The sequence below is a fragment of the Lampetra fluviatilis genome, chromosome 22, assembly GCF_964198595.1.
Source record: "Lampetra fluviatilis chromosome 22, kcLamFluv1.1, whole genome shotgun sequence".
Taxonomy (NCBI): Eukaryota; Metazoa; Chordata; class Hyperoartia; order Petromyzontiformes; family Petromyzontidae; genus Lampetra; species Lampetra fluviatilis.
Window position 1 is genome coordinate 6900906 of NC_136296.1, and position 26131 is coordinate 6927036.

General features: G+C 49.1%; 1 protein-coding gene across 1 annotated transcript; it reads left to right on the forward strand.

Annotated features, from left to right (window-relative positions):
- Positions 1-1376: 1376 nt before the first annotated feature.
- On the forward strand, positions 1377-25670 carry LOC144938424 (thyroid peroxidase-like). The gene is made up of 14 exons (XM_078866205.1): positions 1377-1467; positions 3252-3345; positions 4267-4436; positions 6217-6349; positions 10723-10852; positions 14248-14454; positions 15119-15637; positions 16453-16711; positions 17918-18088; positions 19325-19562; positions 20138-20343; positions 21484-21654; positions 24511-24642; positions 25567-25670. Exons 1-14 carry the CDS (start codon positions 1377-1379, stop codon positions 25668-25670), a joined length of 2625 nt encoding a protein of 874 aa, XP_078722331.1.
- The last annotated feature ends 461 nt before the right edge of the window (positions 25671-26131 follow it).

Genomic DNA, 26131 nt, shown 5'->3' on the forward strand with positions numbered 1-26131 from the left:
ATAATAAAAATAAAACATAATACAATTATTCTCACGACGTTTCGGCCACAACGTAAATAGCCATCCTCAGGTGAAGAACAGGTCTGTCGGAAAGACAGTGTCTGAATGAACACCACTAGTATGTTAATGGCCATTAAACCGCAATTTTCAATCATACTTGAATTATATCCTTCAATTAACCAGGAGATTAAATATATGAAATTTTAGGCAAATTAAACATTGCTTCTTTAGCAAGAGCAGACGTCACACATTGATATAACCGCAATATATAACATTTAATGCTAACCATAACCGTAGACATACAACCTGTAATTAACCATAGACACATACAGACGGCGCATGTAACAAACATACAGCCAATAAACATACGTAAGAAATCACCAAACAACACGGGAAGGTTCGGGAAGATGGAACTGAGGTGTGACACTCTGTTGAGATCTGTAACCCCCCGCCAATGATTAAGGCAACATCTTCTCAAATTCTTGCAAGCACGGGAAGCACCAGAGAGGTGGTCGTTGAGGGTTCGAGGTAGCACGGCTAAGAAAATAATTGTATTGTAGTCGGTGGCAGCGGAGGTGAGTACGATTTTAGGTTCGTGCACATTTGCAGTACGTGGACACACGCGAGAGACACATTGTTGGCCGGGTGGCACTGATCAGAATGAGAGAATTTGCAATAACTTAGGCTGTGAGCGTTCCATACTTATGGAGTCAATAAATGCCATTGTGTGTCTCAAAAGTGACTGTCCTATTATATGGGATAACATAATCCGGTCATAGAATTGTATAACACGTTGGCTTTCGCGACCAATATTATTCATAATAAACGTTTTTGGATTAGATCGTGTTATTTATAAATGTGTCGTAACCCTCCACCACCCGACATGGCCAATCAGTAAAAAATGTGTTACGTTGACAAAAGACAAATAGTTCACTACTTTAGCCCACCGGTGTGTTGAAGAGTGAATCCACAACATTTACAATTTTTGAGTTACGGCGTTTCGCTGGTAATTACATCCAGCATCTTCGGGCAATTCTGATGATGCTGAATGTAATTACCAGCGAAACGTCGTACTCAAAATTGTAAATGTTGTGGATTCACTCTTCAACACACCGGTGGGCTAAAGTAGTGAACTATTTGTCTTTTGTCAACATGACACTTTTTTACTGATTGGCCGTGTCGGGTGGTGGAGGGTTACGACACATTTATAAACAACGCGATCTAACCCAAAACCGTTTATTATGCATTGAACTGTAGACATTCCATTTCCGGCTCAGGGCCATTTAATTCAATGAACAGACATCCCACACTGTTGTACATTGGGTGAACGCTTTTGTGTTTTTCTCTCTTCCCGTACGTTGACAGAAATCGTGGCGATGAAGAAGGCACTGGTGACCGCCGCCTTCCTGGGCCTCGTCTCCCTGCTCGTGTTCTCTGTTGAGAAAGGAGCAGAGAGCTCCCTGACAGGTGAGTGCAAGAGCAGCCGCTCGTCATCCGCAAACGCGCTCCGCTGGCGCGAGGTCTGCCACTAGCGTTAAATCGCTCGCTCGCTCGCTCCACGCACAGAGATGTTGTTTTTTTGTTTGTTGCGGTTGCACCCGATTCAAGAGCCGAATGGCTCACAGGGCTATACCTAATAAATTAAGTTTGAACTTTGAACTTTGAACGAGCAGCTCGGTTCAAGCCGACCGACGTACCCCTGTGGCTCTGAACCTTGCGGAAAGTCAGCCACTGTTGTATGCAACCCGTTCTCGCCGGGCTGTGTTGATAGTAAAGTGGCTTTTACAATGGAGCAAAACATCGAATGCTGCCACGTATTGGCACCGTGTATCCTTTCTAGATTTGAAGCTTTCGTGACTGCAAGGATTCATACTCTTAGTTCTTTCGGTAAAGTCACGTAGGTAAAAATGAAATTTAAATTAATAAAAATAAAACAATAAACGACCGTGTATCCTCCCCACTCCCATCACACGTGCGTGCATGTGACTTCTCATAGTATGTACATTTCACACGTTAACACGTCCAATATGGCATTTTCAAACCATTTCCTAATCGTTTGATTTGGATCTACTACCGTACTATTCTTTATCTCCTGCAAGATCTCGTATGTTATCCGAAGATCTCCGGCCCTCTTCTACTGTGGGTTCTATCTTCATCTTAGTTCTCTTCTTCTTCTTCTTTAGTGCTGCCTAACGGCGTATGCGACTTCACGATGATATTGGTCCCGGTCTAGCACGGCGTGTAGAGTTTGTGCTGCTGTTGTTAATTGTAGCCATGTTTTGATGTCACTGAGCCATGTCGTTTTTGGCCGTCCTGGTCGTTTTTTCCCTTCGATTTTTCCTTCCAGGATTAGCTTTAATAGCTGGTATTTGTGGTCGTTCTCAGCCACAATTCATTCTACTGCTCCTCTTCAAGCACCCGTCCACTACAGCTAAAAGGATCATGCTCCGTGACATGACGACGAGATTAGACTTTAGAAGACTCTCAACAGACGACACAACTAGAGATTAGACTTTAGAAGACTCTCAACAGACGACACAACTAGAGGCTCTTATTGTTAAACTAAAAACTATTTTTTTTATTTGACCAGTTAAGGCCCACTGAGCTATAGAGCTCTTTTTCAAAAGCGACCTTGCCACGAACGATATCTCAAGAAGTGGCTTATTGTGTGGAAATGTATAGCTGCCAAATACTCTAAACGCATAGTCTTTGGTTCTTTCGGTAAAGTCACGTAGGTAGAAAAATAATAGCAATAGCAAAAAAAACTGCTGAAGTACACTTACTTCACCAGTTTTTTCTGTGGTTGTCCCACCTGATGACGATTGCTTGTGTTGCAATCGAAACGTCGTGATCTATTTTCTACCTACGTGACTTTACCGAAATAACCAAATAGTATGGATTCCTTCAGTCACGAAGGCTCCAAATCAGTCTAAACGCATCTTTCTAAATGTGGAAGGAAAAACCGGATGACCCGGAGAAAAATCCACGCAACCACAGGGAGAACACGCAAAATCCACATATACAGCAGTACGCGTCAGGGTGGGTATCGAACCCGCAGACTTCCTGTATACCTGGCGAGGTAGTTAACATCTCGCCACCGTGGCGCCCACTGGCTTGCCTTCTTCTGCCGGTCGTTTGGACACCACGTGCCCTGCCCCTGTATTCTTCTACCAACTATTTCTGATGCTGCTGCTGCTGCTGAAAATATAACCTAGTAGCCGTGATGACTCACGACGACGCTTTGCACACAGGCTACCTGGGAAAGCTGGGAGACCCTTTTGTGAACACCGCCGTGCAAGAGGCTCTGCACATGGTCGACAGCGCAATTTTCAACACGGTGAAGAGGTACCGCTCGCCTCCAGTGCATTCCGCTGACGCGTTCACGCACCGTCGCTCGTTTATGAATGACCAAACCAAAGTGCTTCAAAAAGCAACATGCATTCGTGGCTCACTACAGTACTGGCATAATAATTTCAATGAGCGGTGTTATCGCGCGCCACGTGTGAAGCGTGCGTGTTTCCCGATACATCATCGCCGTCGTGTGGATGAGTGTTTGGCGTGGCGGTTTGCGTACTGCGCTACGAACCCGTAAAGTTGAATTGCGCTCTACACCGGCCTTAAGAGTAACTCGCTAACAGCACTTTCCTGGCAGGCTAAAAGGTTCAATGAGGAAATCGCCTCGTTGATGTTTTCATATATTTATATGCACACTTGTCAGAACATTCACCTTACTGAGCCTATAGGGTATTTATATTTCGATTTAAAGCTTTCGTGACTGCAGGGATTCATCTTCTTGGTTCTTTCGGTAAAGTCACGTAGAAGGGAAATAATAAAATAATAAAAATAAAACATAACAAAATACAATTCTCACGTAATAAAATACAATTCGTGAGAATTGTATTTATAATAAAATACATTTCTCACGTAATAAAATACAATTCGTGAGAATTTTATTTTATTACGTGAGAATTGTATTTTATTATGAATTGTATTTTATTATGTTTTATTTTTTATTATTTTATTATTTCCCTTCTACGTGACTTTACCGAAAGAAGCAAGAAGAGGGTATTTATAATTAACGCATACTTATGGATACACATTTCGACTTTGCGACTGGTAAAGCCATAATTCATTGTCCTGGGTGTAAAAGTTGAAATTATGTAAATTTGGCGCTGTTTGGGTCGCCAACCTTCATGACATAGATGACATCAACTGTGTGGATAACTTTTTTTGCTTGATATCTGTTGTTGTTTTGTTTTCTTACAGGAGCTCCAGCATTAAGAAGAGTCTGACCCCCGTAGAGCTCTTGGCTTTCTTTAAAAGGCCTGAGCGCGAGAGTCAGCAGATCAACCGAGCGGCCGAGGTTATGGAAACAACACTGCACCTCATCAAACACAAGGTTCACCAGCGGCACAAGCGCTCCATCAATGCCACAGGTGCATTACTCTTTCAACGGCCCTGCATTCCTCCACTGCTATCTCTCTTTTTCTCTCTATGCGTGCGTCCCATTGATCGGATGTGGCTGAAACAGAATTGTGGCGAAAGGAAATTGACTCACAGTTGGAAGCTTGTGAGGTCAAATTCTGGTGATGGGGATCGAGTCAATTATTTTATCCTTCCAGAGTCAATACAATTGTTTTAAGAAGCCGCAGCTGTGGTTATCGTAGAGACTAGGCCCGATCGTGAGAATGGGAACTTTCTGAATGGGTGGTCAGAGATGCCAGCGGAGATGAGAGCTGCCCCCCATTGCCTCTTTAAGCAGGGAGACATTCTAATACATAATACTGTAGAGGTTTTTTGGGTTAGATCGCGTAAATATATAAATGTGTCGTTAAACCCGCCACCACCCAACATAGACAACTAATAAGGGTTGTCACGTAAACAGAACATGCCAATTCGTCACGTGTACAGCACAAATCTTGCTGTCGCCTGATGAAGCTAGTTGTAATTATTGGCGAAACGTCGTACTCCGATTGCAAATGTTGTGGTTTGGCTCTCCAACACACCGGTTAGTGCTGTACTAGTGACCAATTGGCACGTTCTGGTTACGTGACAACCCTTACTAGTTGGCTGTGTCGGGTGATGATGGGTTTTAACGACACATTTATATATTTACGCGATCTAACCCAAAAATCCTCTATTATGTATGATATTGGTCGCGTGTTAAACAGACATTCTAATGTTACAGACTATTGGCCAGAATATTTTTGTCAGTACACTTTAACACGATTGTAATAACTAATTACTGATAAGAGAATATATCAATACAGGTTGCAATTCACTGCCTTTTTGAAATTCATCGTCACCAGCAGCCATGGTCAATCCACTGCTGGATGAAGGCCTCCCCAAGTCACCGCCACCTCTCCCGATTCTTCGATGCAACACTCATCATGGCACCTGCATACAAAGCTGATTTCATCACTCCATCTCGTCGGTTGACGTCCTGGAAGATGATTTCTGTTCTTTGGCTGCCGCTCTGTTATTTATGCTTGACCATGGGCCTTCTGGCCAAAGACCACTTTTGATCTTTGTAAAAAAATACGCTGCATTGAAAATGTGTATTGTAGTCTAGTGCTTCGCAGAGCTTCGATACTTAAAACTCCCTGCCCTTCCCCCTATCCCTGAGTCACTAACACCCACGCAGTACAAGTTTGTTTTGACTCTGCCACAGCAAATGATGATTGCGTGTTTGCTTGAGTATGACTAATGCAGTGTTATCCTCCAGTAGATGTAAATGATATCCATATCATATCAAACGTTTGCGATTACCTCCACTGCTGGAGATGACACACACACACAGATGCTAAGCCATCATTCTCAAGGCAGTAAGGATTGTCTTCACGAGACAATGCTCACTTCTCACTCTGTAGTGCTCATTTTACCAGCCCTAAATAAATGATGATGATAAAGGTGGTGGAATGATCCCCCCGCCTTAGAATTTATCCCGTCTACCGTATTAAATAAGCCTGCAATCATCCTACCAGCATGAAAATAACTATTTCAATATTCTCTAAAATGTAGGAAAGGGGAGGTGTGTGTGTGTGTTAGATATGGGGAGTCGAGGGTGACGTCACTTTGAACAACAATGGCACGAACAACACTCATGTGTTTGTTGTTCGCGTCTCCCCAAATCTCAAGGTCTAAGGCAGGGAGGGAGGGAGGGGGGGGAGAATTGTTCTAATGTCAACGCGGGGGTCTGTGCTAACACCGCCGCAGACCTGCTGTCAATGGACGTGCTGCGGACTGTCGCCAGCCTCTCGGGCTGCCGGCCGCACCTGCAGACCCCCGCCTGCCCCAACACGTGCCTCGCCAGCAAATACCGCAGCGTCACGGGCGCGTGCAACAACAGGTGCCGCAACCACGCACGCGCGCGCGCGCAATGACACCCCCCCCCCCCCCCCCCACTAACGCCCCCCCCCCCACCAACCCCAACACTAAACTCCCCCCCCCCCCCACTAACCACCCCACTAACCCCTCCACTGACCCCCCCACTGACCACCCACTAACCACTCAACTAACCCATCCCCTAAACTCGACCACTAACCCCACCCCACTAACCCCCCACTAACCACCCCAATAACCCCTCCACTGACCCCCCCCCCACTGACCCCCCACTAACCCCCCACTAACCACCCCCACTAACCCCCCCACTAACCCCCCCCCCCCCCCCCCCCGTCGTAGCCTTGCATTGCCTTGGCGGGGGGCAAAGTAGCGCTGTGCGCGCCGTGACGGCGCACGGGGTGGTGATGGATGGGACCCTCGCCCCGGCGCTGATGTGTTTATGCTTTAACACGCTGCACCAGGGACTCGTTTAAGGCCGAGGCAACCTAGTGGAGGCTCGGTGGGTGCTTTAGACGTCACTCGCCATTGATGTGAGCCAGGGCCGAGTAATGAACTCGGATCACGGGGGTTGTAGCCCACGGTGCGTGGACCACTGCTGCCCCCCGCGAGCACCCACACAAGGCAAAGATCCCCCGTATAGCCCTTGAATAGACTGTCGGGGCAAGTGCTGTTCGCGAGCGCCGATGGAGGCCGTGACGGCACACGAAGGGGGCGGGTGGCCAGCACCACGCACGACCGCCTTTGTCTCCCCAGTGGCGATGTTTTCTACACAGCACACTTCACCGGGTACTCATTTGAGGCGGAGTCGACCTAGGGGAAGGCGCAGGGACCGGCTCAGATCGTCGTCACTGGCGTTGACCGTGAGCGGGAATCGAACTTATAGCGCAGTAATCAATAAGCGCTGCACTACCGCTCATAATGCACACAACGCTCCACACACGCGCACTTCAAGGGTCACCAAAACTACTTCTCCTTCGTCTCCTCCTCCTCTTCACACCCACTGAGGGATCCTCCACTCCTCTCTCTCTCTGGATCCTTGCACCAGCCTTCATCTCAGGCCACCCAGAATCTACCAGGCTCGGCTCTCTTGCTCAGAAAACCACTACCGTCCATCGGTCGTGAAAAGAGAGTGCTTAACATCTCAATTCAAACGTCCACTCCCCACTTCACGTAGCTCTCGCTCGCTCTCTCTGCCCACTCAGTAGCGCGCGTTAGGATTGTTATCGTTGCAATGCGCCTGTTAAAGGTCCTGGGGGGATATCCTGGCGGCAATCGAGCTTGCCATTGAGACAGCAGGTTACAGGTGTCTCGTGGCATGAATGTCACCACGTGTGCCCGAAATCAAAGCGTGCCCGCTTCCTGTTTGAAACAAATGCGTTAGCAACACTGCAAATACAATTGCCGTCGAGCTTGCCATTGAGACAGCAGGTTACAGGTGTCTCGTGGCATGAATGTCACCACGTGTGCCCGAAATCAAAGCGTGCCCGCTTCCTGTTTGAAACAAATGCGTTAGCAACACTGCGAATACAATTGCCGTCGAGCTTGCCATTGAGACAGCAGGTTACAGGTGTCTCGTGGCATGAATGTCACCACGTGTGCCCGAAATCAAAGCGTGCCCGCTTCCTGTTTGAAACAAATGCGTTAGCAACACTGCAAATACAATTGCCGTCGAGCTTGCCATTGAGACAGCAGGTTACAAGTGTCTCGTGGCATGAATGTCACCACGTGTGCCCGAAATCAAAGCGTGCCCGCTTCCTGTTTGAAACAAATGCGTTAGCCACACTGCGAATACAATTGCCGTCGAGCTTGCCATTGAGACAGCAGGTTACAGGTGTCTCGTGGCATGAATGTCACCACGTGTGCCCGAAATCAAAGCGTGCCCGCTTCCTGTTTGAAACAAATGCGTTAGCCACACTGCGAATACAATTGCCGTCGAGCTTGCCATTGAGACAGCAGGTTACAAGTGTCTCGTGGCATGAATGTCACCACGTGTGCCCGAAATCAAAGCGTGCCCGCTTCCTGTTTGAAACAAATGCGTTAGCCACACTGCGAATACAATTGCCGTCGAGCTTGCCATTGAGACAGCAGGTTACAAGTGTCTCGTGGCATGAATGTCACCACGTGTGCCCGAAATCAAAGCGTGCCCGCTTCCTGTTTGAAACAAATGCGTTAGCCACACTGCGAATACAATTGCCGTCGAGCTTGCCATTGAGACAGCAGGTTACAAGTGTCTCGTGGCATGAATGTCACCACGTGTGCCCGAAATCAAAGCGTGCCCGCTTCCTGTTTGAAACAAATGCGTTAGCCACACTGCGAATACAATTGCCGTCGAGCTTGCCATTGAGACAGCAGGTTACAAGTGTCTCGTGGCATGAATGTCACCACGTGTGCCCGAAATCAAAGCGTGCCCGCTTCCTGTTTGAAACAAATGCGTTAGCCACACTGCGAATACAATTGCCGTCGAGCTTGCCATTGAGACAGCAGGTTACAGGTGTCTCGTGGCATGAATGTCACCACGTGTGCCCGAAATCAAAGCGTGCCCGCTTCCTGTTTGAAACAAATGCGTTAGCCACACTGCGAATACAATTGCCGTCGAGCTTGCCATTGAGACAGCAGGTTACAAGTGTCTCGTGGCATGAATGTCACCACGTGTGCCCGAAATCAAAGCGTGCCCGCTTCCTGTTTGAAACAAATGCGTTAGCCACACTGCGAATACAATTGCCGTCGAGCTTGCCATTGAGACAGCAGGTTACAAGTGTCTCGTGGCATGAATGTCACCACGTGTGCCCGAAATCAAAGCGTGCCCGCTTCCTGTTTGAAACAAATGCGTTAGCCACACTGCGAATACAATTGCCGTCGAGCTTGCCATTGAGACAGCAGGTTACAAGTGTCTCGTGGCATGAATGTCACCACGTGTGCCCGAAATCAAAGCGTGCCCGCTTCCTGTTTGAAACAAATGCGTTAGCCACACTGCGAATACAATTGCCGTCGAGCTTGCCATTGAGACAGCAGGTTACAGGTGTCTCGTGGCATGAATGTCACCACGTGTGCCCGAAATCAAAGCGTGCCCGCTTCCTGTTTGAAACAAATGCGTTAGCCACACTGCGAATACAATTGCCGTCGAGCTTGTGGGTATCAACCTAGGTTCAAGGTCCCGGGCTGTCAAATACAATATGAAAAATAAGAATAGGCTTTACCCTACCTTGATTTGAAGCTTTCGTGACTGCAGGAATCCATTCTCTTTGGTTCTTTCGGTAAAGTCACGTAGGTAGAAAAATAATCGATCACGACGTTTCGATCGCAACACAAGCAATCATCATCAGGTGTGAAAACCACAGCAAGAACATTTTTGAAAAAAGTGGCGATTTTTTCTTAACCTTGAAAAAAGTTATTGCTGTGGTTTTCACACCTGATGATGATTGCGTGTGTTGTAATCGAAACGTCGTGAGAATTTTATAGATTTATTTTTATTATTGTATTATTTCCCTTCTACGTGACTTTACCAAAAGAACCAATAATATGAATCCCTGCAGTCACGAAAGCTTTAAATCGAAAAGCCTCTTATCTATTACACCTTAAAAAGTGCTGTCTGTTGATGCCCACTGCACACCTTTGTGGCCATGTCGCTTCTGAGAAAGAAGCGAATATCTCAGTGGGTTTTAACCTGGAAAATTTTAAATTAAATTAATGTGATTTGTTTACCTTGCGTAAACTTTGCACTCGTATCGTGTTTTTGTATATTGTTTGCTATTGTAACGTTCTGGACATAGGTCAAAAATAACTTTAAAACCTCATCGGATTCCTCCAGTAATACATAAACATTCCATGCTCAGCAACTGCGCTATCAAAATGAATTTAACAAAAAAATTACACTCCTAAACTGCGACAAGATCTCTCCTCCCCGTCGCCGATGAAATCCCACGCGAAGTTGAGTGCTGGGGCCCCCCGAGTTGGTAGGCAAAAATCTGTCAAAACTTGACCCCTCCCCCCGTCCCTGTACGCACGCGGACTTTTTACACCCCCCCCCCCCACTTGCGTACGTACGCTTGACGCACCCCTGAATCCTATAGAACGGCCGATATTTGATCCACGCAGAAACGATCAAGAATGAATAATATTAACGTGTTTAAGCAAACAGATAGTCCACACCGCCGGACTATCTAACTAATTTGAAGGCCAATGTAGACAAATCATTATCGAGGCTTCACCCCCCAACCCCCCTGTTTCCGATGCGTACATTGTCAGTAGACCCCCCTTACGCAAGCGAACGCATTTGGGTTAACCACCCCCCCTCCTCCCCCCTCCATGGCGTACGCACTAAACGGATGGCCCCGTAGCGGCCCTCTTGACACCACTCCCGACGAGGCGAACCTCTTTCAGGTTCAACCCCCGCTGGGGCTCGACGAACGTGGCGCTGGCTCGCTGGCTCCCCGCGGAGTACGAAGACGGCTTCAGCGAGCCCAAGGGCTGGAACCCCGACCGCGCCTACAACGGCTTTCCTCTGCCCATGGTCAGTGAGCCTTGAATCCGGGGCGAGGTGCCCCTTTTTTAAATCCTTTATATTATGTTCACTTGCTTGCTTGCTTGCGCGCTTACGACCATGCAAATCTTCCGGTCGTTTTTTAACCCACTTCCCGTGATCCAATCGAGCTGACATTTTGCACACAGACTCGTTGTGCGTGACAATTTATTTTCGTGAAACATTTTTTCCATAATTTTACACTTTTTAGGAAAAAAACATTTTCATATTTAATTTAAAATACCAATGTGATAAAAATGAAACTCTTACTCAAGAAAAACAGAAATGAATAATAAAATAAAACCGATGCCACGCATATAAAGGATTTATAGTGAAAAACTTTGTTTTTACGGGTTAATTTTTTGTTTCTCTTGTTTTGCTTGGTCGAGTAGCATAGTTATTTCCATCACGGATGGGGGTTTGAACTCTGTAAGTTTTGCCCGTCTGTCTAAGGGGCAATGTTCAATATGAATTTGCATGACTGCACGTGCGCGCTTGTTTCCCCAACTTGCGCGTACGGCCAAGGGGGAAAAGCTTCATCCTGGATTGTACGAGAAAAATAAGCACCTTCGTCAAGTAAGGTTTGGTTTTAATCTTGTTTTGAAGCTTTCGTGACTGCAGGAATCCATACTCTTTGGTTCTTTCGGTAAAGTCATGTAGGTAGAAAAAATAATAGATCACGACGTTTCGATCGCAACACAAGCAACCGTCATCAGGTGAGACAACCACAGCAAGGAAACTGCTGATGCAGGCCAGTAAGGTGCAGTTTTGCAGCATTGTAAAAAAAAAACATACACAGGCTAAAGACGTTATTCAAATGATAAGAACAGTAAGTGGGCTTGGGCAATACACGTCGCTTGAAGGAATCACGGCCGATGGTCAAGAAGAGCGATGGAGTGGCAGTCAAAGAATGGAAAACGTCCAAGAGAATGTCCATCTAGGAGATGGAGCGATGGAATAATTTGGTCTCTAGGTCGGTGGTCTTCATGGCATGGCCCGCGGGCTACTTGCGATCCCTGGTGGCCTTTAGTGCGGCCCCTGGCAATTCACAACGAGTGAAAACACCCTCCTACCATCGCCAGCCTGCTGCTGTCAAACCCCCCATGGTTCCAAATGTGTGGCGACCCTCACACCGATGAAGTCTTATCGGCGAAAGTGACCCCCCCCCCCCCCCTCTGAAAATTAATGAAGAATGTTTGCTCGAGGTACTGGCTGGGTTACTGCATTGCGATACCATGAGAGATGGTGAAACATTGGAGAGGACTTCATCCAGCAGTGGATTGATCACTGCTGATGATGATGCAACAATTATATCGGCATAGAACATGTGTTACACTGAGTAATCGGACAGCCTAATAATGATAATACTTCCATTTATAGAGCGCTTTTCATCAAGGATCTCAAAGCGCTGTACAGGACACAGCCGCAGCAGACACTCAGCATGAAAAAACAATTGTTTTATAAATGCATTTTAAGAATCCATTCACTAAATGAACTAAAAGTTTAGTAATCTGAAGCGTATAAATAGGTTTTAAGACGATTTTTTTTATGTCCATAGACTCAGAGATCCCTGATATAGCTTGAAAGAGCGTTCCATAGCCTGGGCGCTACACGGGAAAAATCTCGGATCACCCATCGACAGAAGCCTCTACCTGCCAATGCTTAACTATCTTCTTGGTTCTTTCGGTAAAGTCACGTAGAATGGAAATAATAAAATAATGAAAATAAAACATAATATGTTTTATTTTTATTATTATCCATTCTACGTGACTTTACCGAAAGAACCAATAAGATGAATCCCTGCAGTCACGAAAGCTTTAAATCGAAATTTAATGCTTAACTAGTCAATAAAAAGCAGTATATGAGAATAACATAAAAACAAATTAAGGCTTCTTCGCTATTCTATGAAACCTGACCCAGTATCCATACTCTTTGATTCTTTCGGTAAAGTCACGTAGGTATAAAATGAAATAAATCACGACGTTTCGGGCGCATCACCTGATGATGGACGAATTATTTATATTGATATATATTTTATTTTTACCCACGTGACTTTACCGAAAGAACCAAAGAGTATGGATTCCTGCAGCCACGAAAGCTTCAAATCGAGATCTGACCCAGAATGCTGATTCGCACTGCTCAAAGCAGCCCATGCAGAGTAACGGCCGCCCAGATGTCCCCAAAGGGCAATCACCGAAGGCGATCGTCTGCTGTCGTTTGAGGGCATTGAAGGGGTTCTGCTAAAAATCAGCTGGGAAGCGGCTCGCAAATCGGAAGCTTGCGAGTTCAAATCCTGCTCGGCGAGTTGACTCAGCCCATCATCCCTCCGCAGTTGATGAAACAGGAGCAATTTTGCCGTGGAAAAACAAAACAATGGCTGCCGTGTGGAAAGACTCAGCTCCCGTCATAGGAATGGGGAATTTTCACCGCTGGCTCCGGGCTGAGCACCGCATTAATGCTCACGCGGGCAGTAAATCACTTTAGCGGGCAGGCCGTCGTGTACTGGCATCACTGCCCAACAAATCCCGACAGTGAAAGCCAACCCGCAACAAAAAACTGTGGAGAAATAACAATGCCCAGAATAACCATTGCTACGCACTGCGCTGTGTATATGCTTCGACCGGTATTCTTGACAAAGGTGAAGATACTCTGAGGTTTTTTTCGGTAGAGTCACGCAGGTAAAAATAAATTATAAAAATAAAATATAAAATTATAGAAATAATAATAGAAATAAAATAATAAATCACGACGTTTCGGGCGCAACACAAGCGTCCGTCATCAGGTGGGACAACCACAGCAAGAAACAGATGCTGAAGTGGGCAAAAGAGCTGCTGTAACAAGACGCTATATAGGCAAGAGACGGGGGAGGAGCCAGGGAGGAGAGATAGAGGAGGGGGGGGGGAAGTGGGCGGGGCTGGCAGTGGGAGGAGGAAGACACTGGAGATCAAGTTCATTTCAAGCTAATTTATTATGTATGGCCCTGTGAGCCATTCGGCTCTTGAATCGGGTGCAACCGCAACAAACAAAAAACAAAAACATGAACAGAAAACATCTTAAAGTGAATATGTGACTAAGTTCAAACAGAAAATCCAAGAAAAGACAGCAAAATATTGCAGAAAAAAAATCACCGTACACCAACGCTGTGTGCAAAAATCCCAGTGGGATGCGGATATGAAGGGGGCTTTTGGCTGAGTTTAGGGGGGTTTTGGCTGAGTTTAGGGGGGTTTGGCTGGAGATGCCAGCAGACTCTCTGCTGGGTGTCAAACCAACCGCGGTAGCGTACGGATTCACAACCCCACGGGGCCTTGCGCCCAGCCTGTGGCCGCTGCCCGCGCAAGCCCCCCGTGACACGACGTGAATGATGCTGCCCGCACCTCTTCCATCAGGTGCGCACGGTCTCCAACGAGGTGATGAGCACCCGCAGCGGGCAGCTCACGGACGACGATGTCTTCTCGCACATCATCGTCGAGTGGGGGCAGTACGTCGACCACGACTTCGCGCTGACGCCCCAGAGCCTCAGCCAGACGGCGTTCATGAGCGGCCTCAACTGCAAGGAAACCTGCGACAACCGCAACCCCTGCTTCCCCATGAAGGTGCCTCCCCCCTTCCCCCCCCCCCCCACAAAAAGACTGGGCAGCCGGTTCCCGCCGTGTAGCTCCCGAAGGTGCGGAACGAAACGTCGGACATCATCCCGAACGACACGCGATATAACCCGAAAGAACACGAAAGACAGCCCCTGACCTCTATAATTTTTCACTGTTACAGCCTCGAATTACTTGGACTCTTCTTATCTTTCAGATTCGGATGGTTGTTCCCTATACCTGTGATTTGCTTTCCATGCAAGCTGGCCGATAATTAATTTGCCCTTCAAGTTCAACCAAACCCCCTTCGTCCGACTCACTGTCAGCCATGTGTATGAATTAAGACAAAGATCCCCTGCATAGCCTTAACAGACTTTTGCTGTTAGCGAGCACCTATGAAGGCCAGCATGGCACACGAGGGGGTGGATGGCCAGCACCACGCCCGACCGCCTTTGTCTCCCCAGTGCTCATTTAAGGCTGTCGACCTAGGGGAGACCCAGGACCGGTTCAGATAATCGTCACCGGTGTTGGCGGGAATCGAACTCGGGTCGCCGGGTCCGTAGCGCAGCTGCACTCCACGCACACGGGCCGTCGTTACAACACGTGCACAATCCACCAATAGACGCCCACTGACAAGCCCGCCCGCCCGCCCGCCCCCCTCGCGCGCGTCACACAGGTGCCGGCGAACGACCCCCGCGTGACGGACCGCGCCTGCCTGCCGTTCTTCCGCTCGTCGCCCGTATGCGGCACGGGCGAGCAGAGCGCGTGGTTCGGCGCCGTGGGGCCCCTGGCGCCGCGGCAGCAGATCAACGCGCTCACCTCGTTCATCGACGCCTCCACCGTGTACGGCAGCACGCCGGCGGCGGCGCGAGCCCTCCGCAACCTCGACGGCGACGAGGGCCTCATGAAGACGAACGCGCGCTTCGACGACGGCGGCCGCGAGCTGCTGCCCTTCCAGACCATGGGGCTGCCGACGGCGTGCGCGCAGGATCCCGACGACCCGTTCGGCGAGCGCATCGAGTGCTTCGCGGCAGGCGACAACCGCGCCAGCGAGGTGCTCACCCTCGCCTCGGTGCACACGCTGTGGGTGCGCGAGCACAACCGCCTGGCGCGGGCGCTGCGGCAGATGAACCCGCACTGGAGCGGGGAGACGACTTACCAGGAGGCGCGCAAGATCGTGGGCGCCCTGCACCAGGTAACGATTAGGCCGCTGTAAGTGCATACGTGACGATGAGCCGCTTTGTTGAGCTGCCACATGTGGCCCAGGTTGCTTCCGGAAAAAAATAGCTCTGTTGCTCAGTGGGGGTCTTACCTCTGGAAAACAAAAATTGGTAAAAACAGTTTCTAGATTTCTATAGGGTGATGCTGCCCAGGCCCGGTGAGATGGTTACATATGGGGCTGATCGCACTACTCATGAGGGTCCTGTCGACCGCAATTCTGCCCTTTTTATCCTAGGATAAATGGAAGATATAATATAGTTAACTTTTGGGGTTAGATCGCGTAAATATAAATGTGTCGTTAAACCCGCCACCACCTGACACAGCCAATTAGTGAGGTTTGTCACGTGTCCAACCTATATTATGGATGATCTTGGTCGCGAACACCTACGTGTTCAACCAAATGGCAGATAATTGGGTGAATTTGCTGGCGTGTTTGGGCGGCGCCTGTTAATGCGGAGATGTTTACAGATTATAGGATGATTTTGGCACTTCTGGAATGGGCACGTGATTAGTCTGTAAGCGCAAAACAAAATCTGTGTTGAACAACTGGGCTTCGACTGGGACCATCCCAAAGTGTACAAATGGTAAATGCATCCATTTAGATCGTCTACACTCTGTGGATGTTGCAAGGCACAGGTGAATACCCAGACAATGATCTATTCAGGCTATACATTCACGCTACACTTGAACGTGTTTTCTTTTCTAAGCAGATCACGCGACAAAATCAATTGTACATATCCACGATGACATTGTCTCCCTTTTCCGCCGCCGCCGCCGCCACCGCTGCAGATAATCACAATGAGAGACTATTTCCCCAAAATCCTGGGCGAAGTGGCCTTCGAGGAGCATATTGGATCCTTCAAGAGCTACAACCCGGGCATGAACCCCACGGTCTCCAACGTGTTCACAACGGCCGCCTACCGCTTCGGCCACGCCACCATCTCGTCGCAAATCCGCCGCCTCGACGACAACTTCCAGGAGCACCCGCGGTTCTCCACCATAGATCTGCACGAAGCCTTCTTCTCGCCATGGAGGATCATCAAGGAAGGTCAGGGGGGGGGCGGTGGAGGTGGTGCGGGTGGAAAGTTTACATCCGGGAGATAAATTTCCCGTGACTGTTGGTTCCCGAACGCTCCCAAGTCGCTCCTTGAGATCGGCGAATGATGAACTTTTTGGTGGTTATCTGCGGGACCTTTTTGCCAGTATTAAAAATTATGAAAAAGAGCAATATATTTTAACCTTTCTGACAATAAAACAGGTGTTTAAACGCCAAATAGAAACCTTTTGCAAGGCATCGACACTGCATTAACCACACGTACTTGTGGTGAACATGCAAACAAAAATACGCTCTGATAATATTTGCCTTTTGGCGTTCTCTGGTCTGACACTTAACACCTGTTTTGTTGCCAAAAAGGGTAAAACCTATTGTTATGTTTTCAAATGCTGTGAATATATATCTATTGCCTTTGAAACTGATTGGCCTACACCAGAGACAACCTTCTTTATAGCCTTGTCTCACCGGTGTTTGACCAGAGAACGCCAAAAAGCGGCTATGCGGTCGGATGTGGGACAACATTTCGTGTGTACTGCATGTGCCATTCGGCAGATATCTTTCTGGTTTCACTTTGTGTGCTCTCTTTTGAAATGCATCTACTATCGCATTGAGCGACGGAAACTTTTACCTCTTTGCATCAGCTCATCTTGGAGTTATATTGATTGGCCAATGTTTTTTATGATTATTTTCAGAGTATAATTATTTGTAATGGGCCAACCCTTCAAAAGTCCAAATGTACGTAGAAACTGACTTTCCATGAACAGTAGAATGTTTGAAAGTTTCTGACGTTGCATTCTGGGTACCCATGATGCAGTGTGGTATCTTATTTATGAAAGAACCATCGTCTGCACAGTGATGCATTCCCGGACCAAACCATACGTTACTTGAACTGTTTCATGAAATATAAGCACAACTCTATGCTGTGTCTGCACACTTTAATAAGAATCTATATTTTAGTCCTGTCTATTAGCCTTTCCAGACAGGTTTTATGAGGCAGAATCTAATTAAGCCGGGAAACTCTGGAGCAATTTCGACCTTCTGGGTCTCACCAGTGGAGTCATATCCAATTCGTGGACAGCTTATTCACAAAGCCACTTTGTGCACCACCACACGGCACTTTTTGATCACCCCCCCTCGCTCGCAAACCGACGCCAACGCCCCCAACATCTTCCACCGCCCCCCCCCTCTGCGTCACCGCAGGAGGGTTGGACCCCCTTCTGCGGGGGCTGCTGGCGCGCCCGGCCAAGCTGTTCGTAGCCGACCAGATGATGACGGAGGAGCTGCGCGACCGGCTCTTTGAGCTCACGGACAAGGTGGCGCTTGACCTCGCGTCGCTCAACCTGCAGCGTGGTCGTGACCACGGCCTCCCAGGTGCCCCCCCCCCTACCCCCCGCAGCACACCCCCACCCCCGCCCGGCATCGTCCGTGACGACGTCACCGATCGCACGCCGGGTTGGGAATCGTCCCCTAGTGGATGCTGGGGGCCCATGACTGACTACCTGGGCAATCGCCCAATTCCTTGGTGAACTGCAAACGATAATACAAACGATATGGCCTCTCATCCTCCTTTTCAAATCCTGATCATGATCATCGTCGTCATATCATCGTCGTCATATTCATGATTGCTGCGAATGACACCATCATCATTGTCATCGCCATCATCTTTATTCTATTGGAATTTCTATAATGTACGAATAATAATTGTATTATTTATCCAGGAAAGCCACACTGAGGCGTATGACTCATTTGCAGGTTTTCATTTAATGATGTTTTCAGTAAATTAATGGCGAGTATTTATTATACAAGTGGGAGGAATCCGGAGCACCCACACACAGGGAGCATACAGATGGAAACAGATGGTGATTAGTCACCTTGCTCTAATGCCTTCTCCTGGTGAACCAGGGTATGGCACCGTGATGCACAAGAGAAGGGAGTTTCGCAATATTGTGTGATCCTCCAACCCTTGCCTCCATAGTGCTGGATTACAGGCGCGCACCACTGCAACGAACACAACCCGTTGTGTTCACAATTTATTTTAAAGTCATCGATGGGAATGCCGATCAGAGGATTTCAGTACAATTGCCGAACCTCCACCACGAAAAAATTACTATAATCGCGGAGCACTCTCGCCCGCCTCTCACTAGAGGTCGCAACCGGGTACCCGATACCCGTACCCTATCCGATACGTACCTCGCTACCCATACCCGGCCGGGTACGGGTACCCGTTTGCGACCCTGGTGCGGCCGGGTACGGGTACGGGTAGACCGTGAGTCACTGGTGAGTAACTGTTTGTCACTCATTTCCCAACGTCTTGTCTCTTCTCACAATTCAAGTTCCTAGAATCAACCCACCCGTGCCTGCAACATGGCTTCATCCCAGAGGTCGCAATCAGGTACCCGATACCCGTACGCTACCCGTACCCGGCCGGGTACGGGTAGGGTACGGGTACGGCCGGGTACGGGTACGGGTACCCGTTTGCGACCCTGGTGCGGCCGGGTACGGGTACGGATAAGGAATCAAAACCCGTTTGCGACCTCTGCCTCTCACCCTTGCCGTGTGCCGCATCTCTCTCCTCCTCTCCATGGCACGTGCGCGCGCCGTCCAAAGGCTACAACGACTGGCGCCAATTTTGTGGGCTGACTCGCCTGGAGACGGCCGCCGACCTCTCCAGGGCCATCTCGTCCCCCGACGTGGTGGCCAAGCTCATGGAGCTCTACGGCCACCCCAACAACGTGGACGTTTGGCTCGGCGGGCTGGCCGAGGACCTGCTCCCGGACAGCCGGGTGGGGCCTCTCTTCGCCTGCCTCATCGGGCGCCAGATGAAGGCTCTGAGAGACGGGGACAGGTGCTGCCGCCGCAGACGCAAATTTCATTTGTTGTTGTTCGGGGTCGTAACCGCTTGTGTCGAAATAGTCAGATGTTTCGCTCCGTGTGCTGGCAGCTTCTTGCGGAGCTGAATTCATACCTGTCAACCCATACGGTTTATACCCCGTATTCTTGTACAGGGAAATTTTGTTTTCATGTCCATACGGCGTATAGCTGTTTCAATATGGGCAAAAAACAAAAAGTCTATTTTTTTCTCCCTTGTGATGGGACTTTGTAGGATGAACTCTGAGATGTATAGGGGCACGAGGTGACCAATAAGGTCCGAATTGGTCTGCAATAAGGTAGGGCACTGATAAGGGGTTGACAGGTATGTGAACTGAAGCTAAACTAAGTGGGCCTTACCTCGTAGAAAATAAAAGAGTATGTGTGTACGTTGAACTTCTTTTGCACCGTACGTATCCAACCGTGATAATCGGGTTTGCGGGGGAAGGACAATCAAGTAGACGTAGATCAATCCAGACTGGCTAGCGGTCTCCAAACGAAATGACGCATTCAAGTTACTCTCCTCCACGTGCGTGCGTGCTTCTCATTTAGGTTCTGGTGGGAGAACCCGGGCGTGTTTACTCCCGCCCAGCGCACGGAGCTGAGCCGCCACTCGCTGTCGCGCGTCGTCTGCGACAACTCCGGCCTCACCGAGGTCCCCGTGGACGCCTTCATCTTGGGCAGGTATCCCGCCGACTTCGTCTCGTGCTCAAGCTTGCCGGCGCTCGACCTCCAAGCGTGGCAAGAGAGGCCGACAGGTACCGGCGGTGTCGCGAGCGCCCGATTCGTTGCCGGCTGACGACGCTCAAAAGTCGGACTGGCTCCTCCTGCCGAACTGACGGTCCTCGCCGAAGGAATGTGGAATTTGTTAGTTTTTTTTGTTGTTCTGTCACTGAGTTAGGGTCACTGAGAGGGATGGGCACTGCCGCACACCCGTTGGAGCAGGGAGACAACTTGACTCGACTGACTCTGAGCTGCACTGCTCCTCAGTCATGTGTGGTGCTACTCACACCCATTCCTAAAACTAAACTATTATCTATTTTTATTTTACCAGGTAAGGCCCACTGAGCTACATAGCTCTTTTCAGAAGCGACCTGGCCGCAAATGAAGTGGCACATCATGTCGAAATTTAGAGCGGCCAAATACACGAAACGCACGTTTCTAAATGTGAAGGGAAAATCCGGAGGACTAGGAGAAAAATCCACGTGACTATAGGGAGAACGTGCAAACTCCACATGTGCAGGTGTCAGGGTCGGTATCGAACCCACAACTTCCTGTGTACCAGGCGAGGCACTTAACATCTCACCACCGTAGCACCCATCTCCTGGAGCGTGGCGGTGGTGTGAATTCCACTTTCCTTTGGCCGGGACCATTCTAAGATAATGATGCGCACACTCTCTGTCTTTACTCGGGGAAATCTCTTGCCGAGTATTTGGACTTTTACAAAAAGGCCCTGATTTGGGCGAAGTATTGTACTTTGTTCGTGTCGTGTGATTATGTCGCGTGCGGGCGATAGTGGTTAGCACACTGCACTGTGAAACTGGCATTAGACATGGATAATATCAGTGGCGAGTGACATCTGCCCCAGTCGTGGGTCTCCTCTAGGTCGGCTCAACCTTAATATATGTTGAACTTCCGTCGCACCGCACGTAACCAACCGTGCTAATCAGAGGTGCGGGAGAAATGACAACAAACTCAGTGCTTGAATCGGTACTTGGTGCGGTGTGTAAATATTATCATCGGGGGAGACAAAGGCGACTGGGCGTAGTTGCTCCACCGGACCTTCCCCCGCTCGCGCCACGCGCGTGCCTGAGCGGGCGCTCGCTAGCAGCACTTGCCCCGGCCGTCTCCGACGCAACGCTGTGGGGACCTTCATCCTCGTCCGTGACTGCGTGCAGTGGGGCGCTGCGGGGAGCCGCCCAGCATCCAGAACGGAGGCTTCGTCCTGTGCGCTAGTGGTGGGGAGCCCCAGGTGTCGTACATGTGTCACAGCGGCTACAGACTCACAGCCCCCGCCGACGTCACGTGCACCTTCCAGGGCTGGAGCAGCCCGCCGCCCACGTGTGACGGTGAGAACACGACGGCAAATCGCTGACGACACACCGCCGATTGCGTTCACCATCGTCATCGCCATCACCACCACCGGCGCCGCCACAGTTTTCCCAATTGTCATCACCACAATCATTATCATAATCATCATTAGCACCACCACCACCATCATCATCGTCACCACCACCATGATTTTTGTTCATTATGATTAGCACCGCAATCATCACTGTCATCACTGCAATCATTTCATAATCAACATTAGCACCACCACCATCATCGTCACCACCATCATCATTATCGTCACCACCACCACCGTGATTTTCCCCATTGTGATTAGCACCGCAATCATCACCACAATCATTTTCATGTTCATCATTAGCACCACCATCATCATCATCACCACCACCGCTATGCTTTTCCCCATTGGGATTAGCACCGCAACCATCACTGTCGTCGCCACAATCATTTTCATAATCATCATTGACACCACCAACATTGTCACCGCCATCAACGTGTAATCCACCACTGTGGGTGCGTGAGGGCTGGTGGACCACACAAATGTTGCGACATTTCCTTCCCGTGGCCGTCGAGGTGCCATATCCTGGCTCGCCAGGAGGAGGCGCTGCAGCAAATATGGACGAATACCATCTGTCCCATCTGCATGGAATAGAGTGTTGCCCCCTCGCACATGTGGGTGTTCTCAGGGCGCTCCTGTTTCCTCCCACGTGTGTACACACTGATCAGTAATTGGCTGAAGTCACCTTTATCTATGTGTCTCTGTGTGTTTGCAGAGTGCGCAGCGTTGTGTGATGCAGTTAAATAAATTAGGCTACTATATAAAAAAACAGATATTCTTCTCATTAACGTAAACGCCATCATTATTGTTACTATGATCACCATCACCGTCACCGTCAATAACATCATGTCACCAGTTTAAAGGCTTCAAGACCCCTTGGTGCCATTCATAAGATAAGACTGTTGTGTGTGAACATCACAACCCAAATCTAGTTGACAACCTAAATTAAAAGATCTAAAAAATAAGCGATTAAACAACTGAAAAAATGAGATACCAATGGTTAAATTTTGATTTTAAGCTTTCGTGACTGCAGGGATTCATATTATTGGTTCTTTAGGTAAAGTCACATAGAAGGAAAATAATAAAATAATTAAAATGTTAGTATCAAACAATTAAATTCTCACGACGTTTCGACTGCAACACAAGCAATCATCATCAGGTGTGAAATCCACAGCAAGAAAATGAGAAAAAAATTATTGCTGTGGATTTTGAAAAAAAAATATTGCTGTGGATTTCACACCTGATGATGATTGCTTGTGTTGCAGTCGAAACGTCGTGAGAATTTAATTGTTTTAAATTTGTATTATTTTATTATTTCCCTTCTACGTGACTTTACCGAAAGAACCAAGAATATATATATCTATGGTTACTGAGCCAATCTCAGTGAACCCTCTCATGGTTACACAACCGCCTCGTAAACGATTGCTAAAGCGAACAGAGGATGCCAAGCAAATGCGGTAACTTCGACGCGAACGACGATGTAATGTTCTCCAACAGAGAACGGACAGCGTGAAATGCTTTACTTGACGAGCCTTTCTCTACAAACGCTCTCACAAAAGGCGTCACACCCTCCCGGGGCAATTCGGCTGCCCGATTCCAACGCCCGGCCCGTGACCCACATCGGCACGTCACGCTCATCGCCGCTCCGCTGGTGCGTCTCCTTCGGCGTCGAAAAACAAACTTCCTAAAGAGGCTTCTCGTGAAGAACATTGCCAGCGTGAGTGACGAGGCTGGGCTGTGCTGAAAGAAGGCACTTAACAAGTCACTCCCCACCCCAGAACCGCCCTGCCCTACCCCCCCATCCTCGCAAGCCAATACGGGGACGCCTTCGATTGATCCGATCATCGATTCTCTTTGTGAAACCCATGATCACGCGATGGATGCAGCACCTCCAGTATCTATGTATGTTGTATGTGTGTTGGACTTCTTTCGCACCGTACGTAGCCAACCGCGCTAATCGGACGTGCGACAGTGGCCTCAGGCATCTCTGGCGGATGCAGGGATCGCGGCGAGCAGTTCCCGACAACAATTCACAATTGTCAAGTCGTCGAATTTTACGTGCTTCTTTCGAGACGCGTCATCGTCCGCCGGGATCTATCCACGGCTGGATGAATGCCACCCCAAGCCATTGCACCCCTCCAGACCGCACGATGCGACAACCCATCTCGCTGCTTGCACACGAGCTGACCTCAACGCTGCGCCTCCATGTAGCAGTGGTTCATCTTCTTGGTTCTTTCGGTAAAGTCACGTAGAAGGGAAATAATAAAAATAAAACATAATAAAATAATTCTCACGACGTATCGGCCACAACGCAAGCAGCCGTCCTCGGGTGAAGAACAGGTCGCTGTCTTGTCTTTCCGACAGACTCTGTCTTTCCGACAGACCTGTTCTTCACCTGAGGACGGCTGATTGCGTTGTGGCCGAAGCGTCGTGAGAATTATTTTATTATGTTTTATTTTTATTATTTTATTATTTCCCTTCTACGTGACTTTACCGAAAGAACCAAGAAGATGAATCCCTGCAGTCACGAAAGCTTTAAATCGCAATATAGCAGTCAGTGGTTGTCCCAACTTTGGCTGCCACACTCATTCGTCCCAGCCACTTTACGGCAATGTCTCACACCCACGGTCCGGCGACTATACTCGTAATTCAAAAAAATGTGTTGGACCGCTGCTTGCGTCGTCAACGTGAGTAAAGAAACTTTACGAAATAAAGCGTAAACTCCCCATCGGAGCCCCGGGTTAAGGATGACGATGACTGCGACGTAGACGCCGCCGTTTATTCTGTTCCCCGTCTTAAGACGTTGACGAGTGCGCCGACGAGACGGTGCCGCCGTGCCACGCCTCGGCCTCCTGCGTCAACACGGACGGCGGCTTCGAGTGCGCGTGCACTGACCCCTACGTGCTCGCCGACGATCGCAGGACCTGCATCGGTGAGCCGCGCGCACCCCCCAATCCCCCGCACGCTTGGCAAGCATTCACATGTAGAGTTTGTGAGCGAGTTGATATATGGAGATACACATTAATTCTGCTTGTGTTAACCTTGCAGGAACTGGACGTGTGAAGTGTGTGTGTGTAGCGGTTAGCGCTACGCTGCGCTGTGAACCCGGCAACACGAGTTCGATTCCCACTCACGGCCAACACCAGTGACAATTATCTAAACCGGTGCTGGGCCTCCCCTAGGTCGACTCAGCCTCAAATAAGTACCTAATGTGGTGTGTAAACGTCGCCACCAGGGAGACAAAGGCGGCTCGGTCGTGGTACCGGCCTTCACAGGTGCTCGCCCCAACAGCACTTGCCCCAACAGTCTGTGTGGGTGCTTGTGGGAGCAGCAGTGCAGAGTGGTCCACGCACCGCGCGCTACAACCCTCGGTGACCCGAGCTCGTTACTCGGCTCACGTCAACGGCGAGTGATGTTTAAACCACCCACCGTGCCTCCGCTAGGTTGTTAATCCACCAGATTCATGGGGACACGTGGAGTGTCTGTGTGTGTGCGCGTGCGAGCGGAGGGAGCGGTAGTGTAGCGGTGGTGTAGTGGTTAGCGCTACGCTGAGCTATGAACCTGACGCCCCGGGTTCGATTCCCGCTCACGGCCAACACCAGTGACGATTATCTGAACCGGTCCTGGGCCTCCCCTAGATCGACTCAGCCTCAAATGAGTACCGCTAGGGAGACAAAGGCGGCCAGGCGTGGTGTTGGCCACCCACCCCCTCGTGTGCCGTGCCGGCCTTTATATGTGCTCGCTAACAGCACTTGCCCCAACAGTCTGTTAAGGCAATTTGGGGATCTTTGTCTTTGTGCGAGCGAGTGGATGAGTGAAAACTAAAGATGCGTTTTCTCTGTTCACCCTACTACAGACTCCGGCAACCTCTCGCTGGCGACGATCGTGTCCATCGTGCTGGGATTTGTGAGCGCTGGCAGCCTCCTTTCCTTGATTGCGATCGGAATTAAACAACTGTAGGTGGCTCGGCATTGACGCTCACACAGCGACCCACGACATTCATCTACCGTGCCAACAGCGGTCGAAATGGGTCTGGCATACAACGCTGTGCCGGATCGTCGCGATTCAAAATGATTTTCTACGCGACGGTGTTTCCGCGGAGAGATGCGTCGGTGAGCTTGAGCTCCCGGACGTAGTAGCTTTCATTCCGGAACTTTGCTACATTCGCATTTCGACCACCGTATACCAACAACTGAAAACAGGGTTTTTCAAAAAAATGTGAACACTTTTAGGGGACTATAATTGTTAATGGAAACAAGAACGGAAAATACTACACTGTAACATAATAACAAATGTATGTCAATAGCTTTAGAAAGTCAAAGAGTCTCCAGTTATTCGCCATCGTTGTCAACGCACGCCTGGAATCTTCTCCAGGTGGTCTCCAGAACCCGGAGGTTGCACATTTCTTTTGGTTTTGTTGC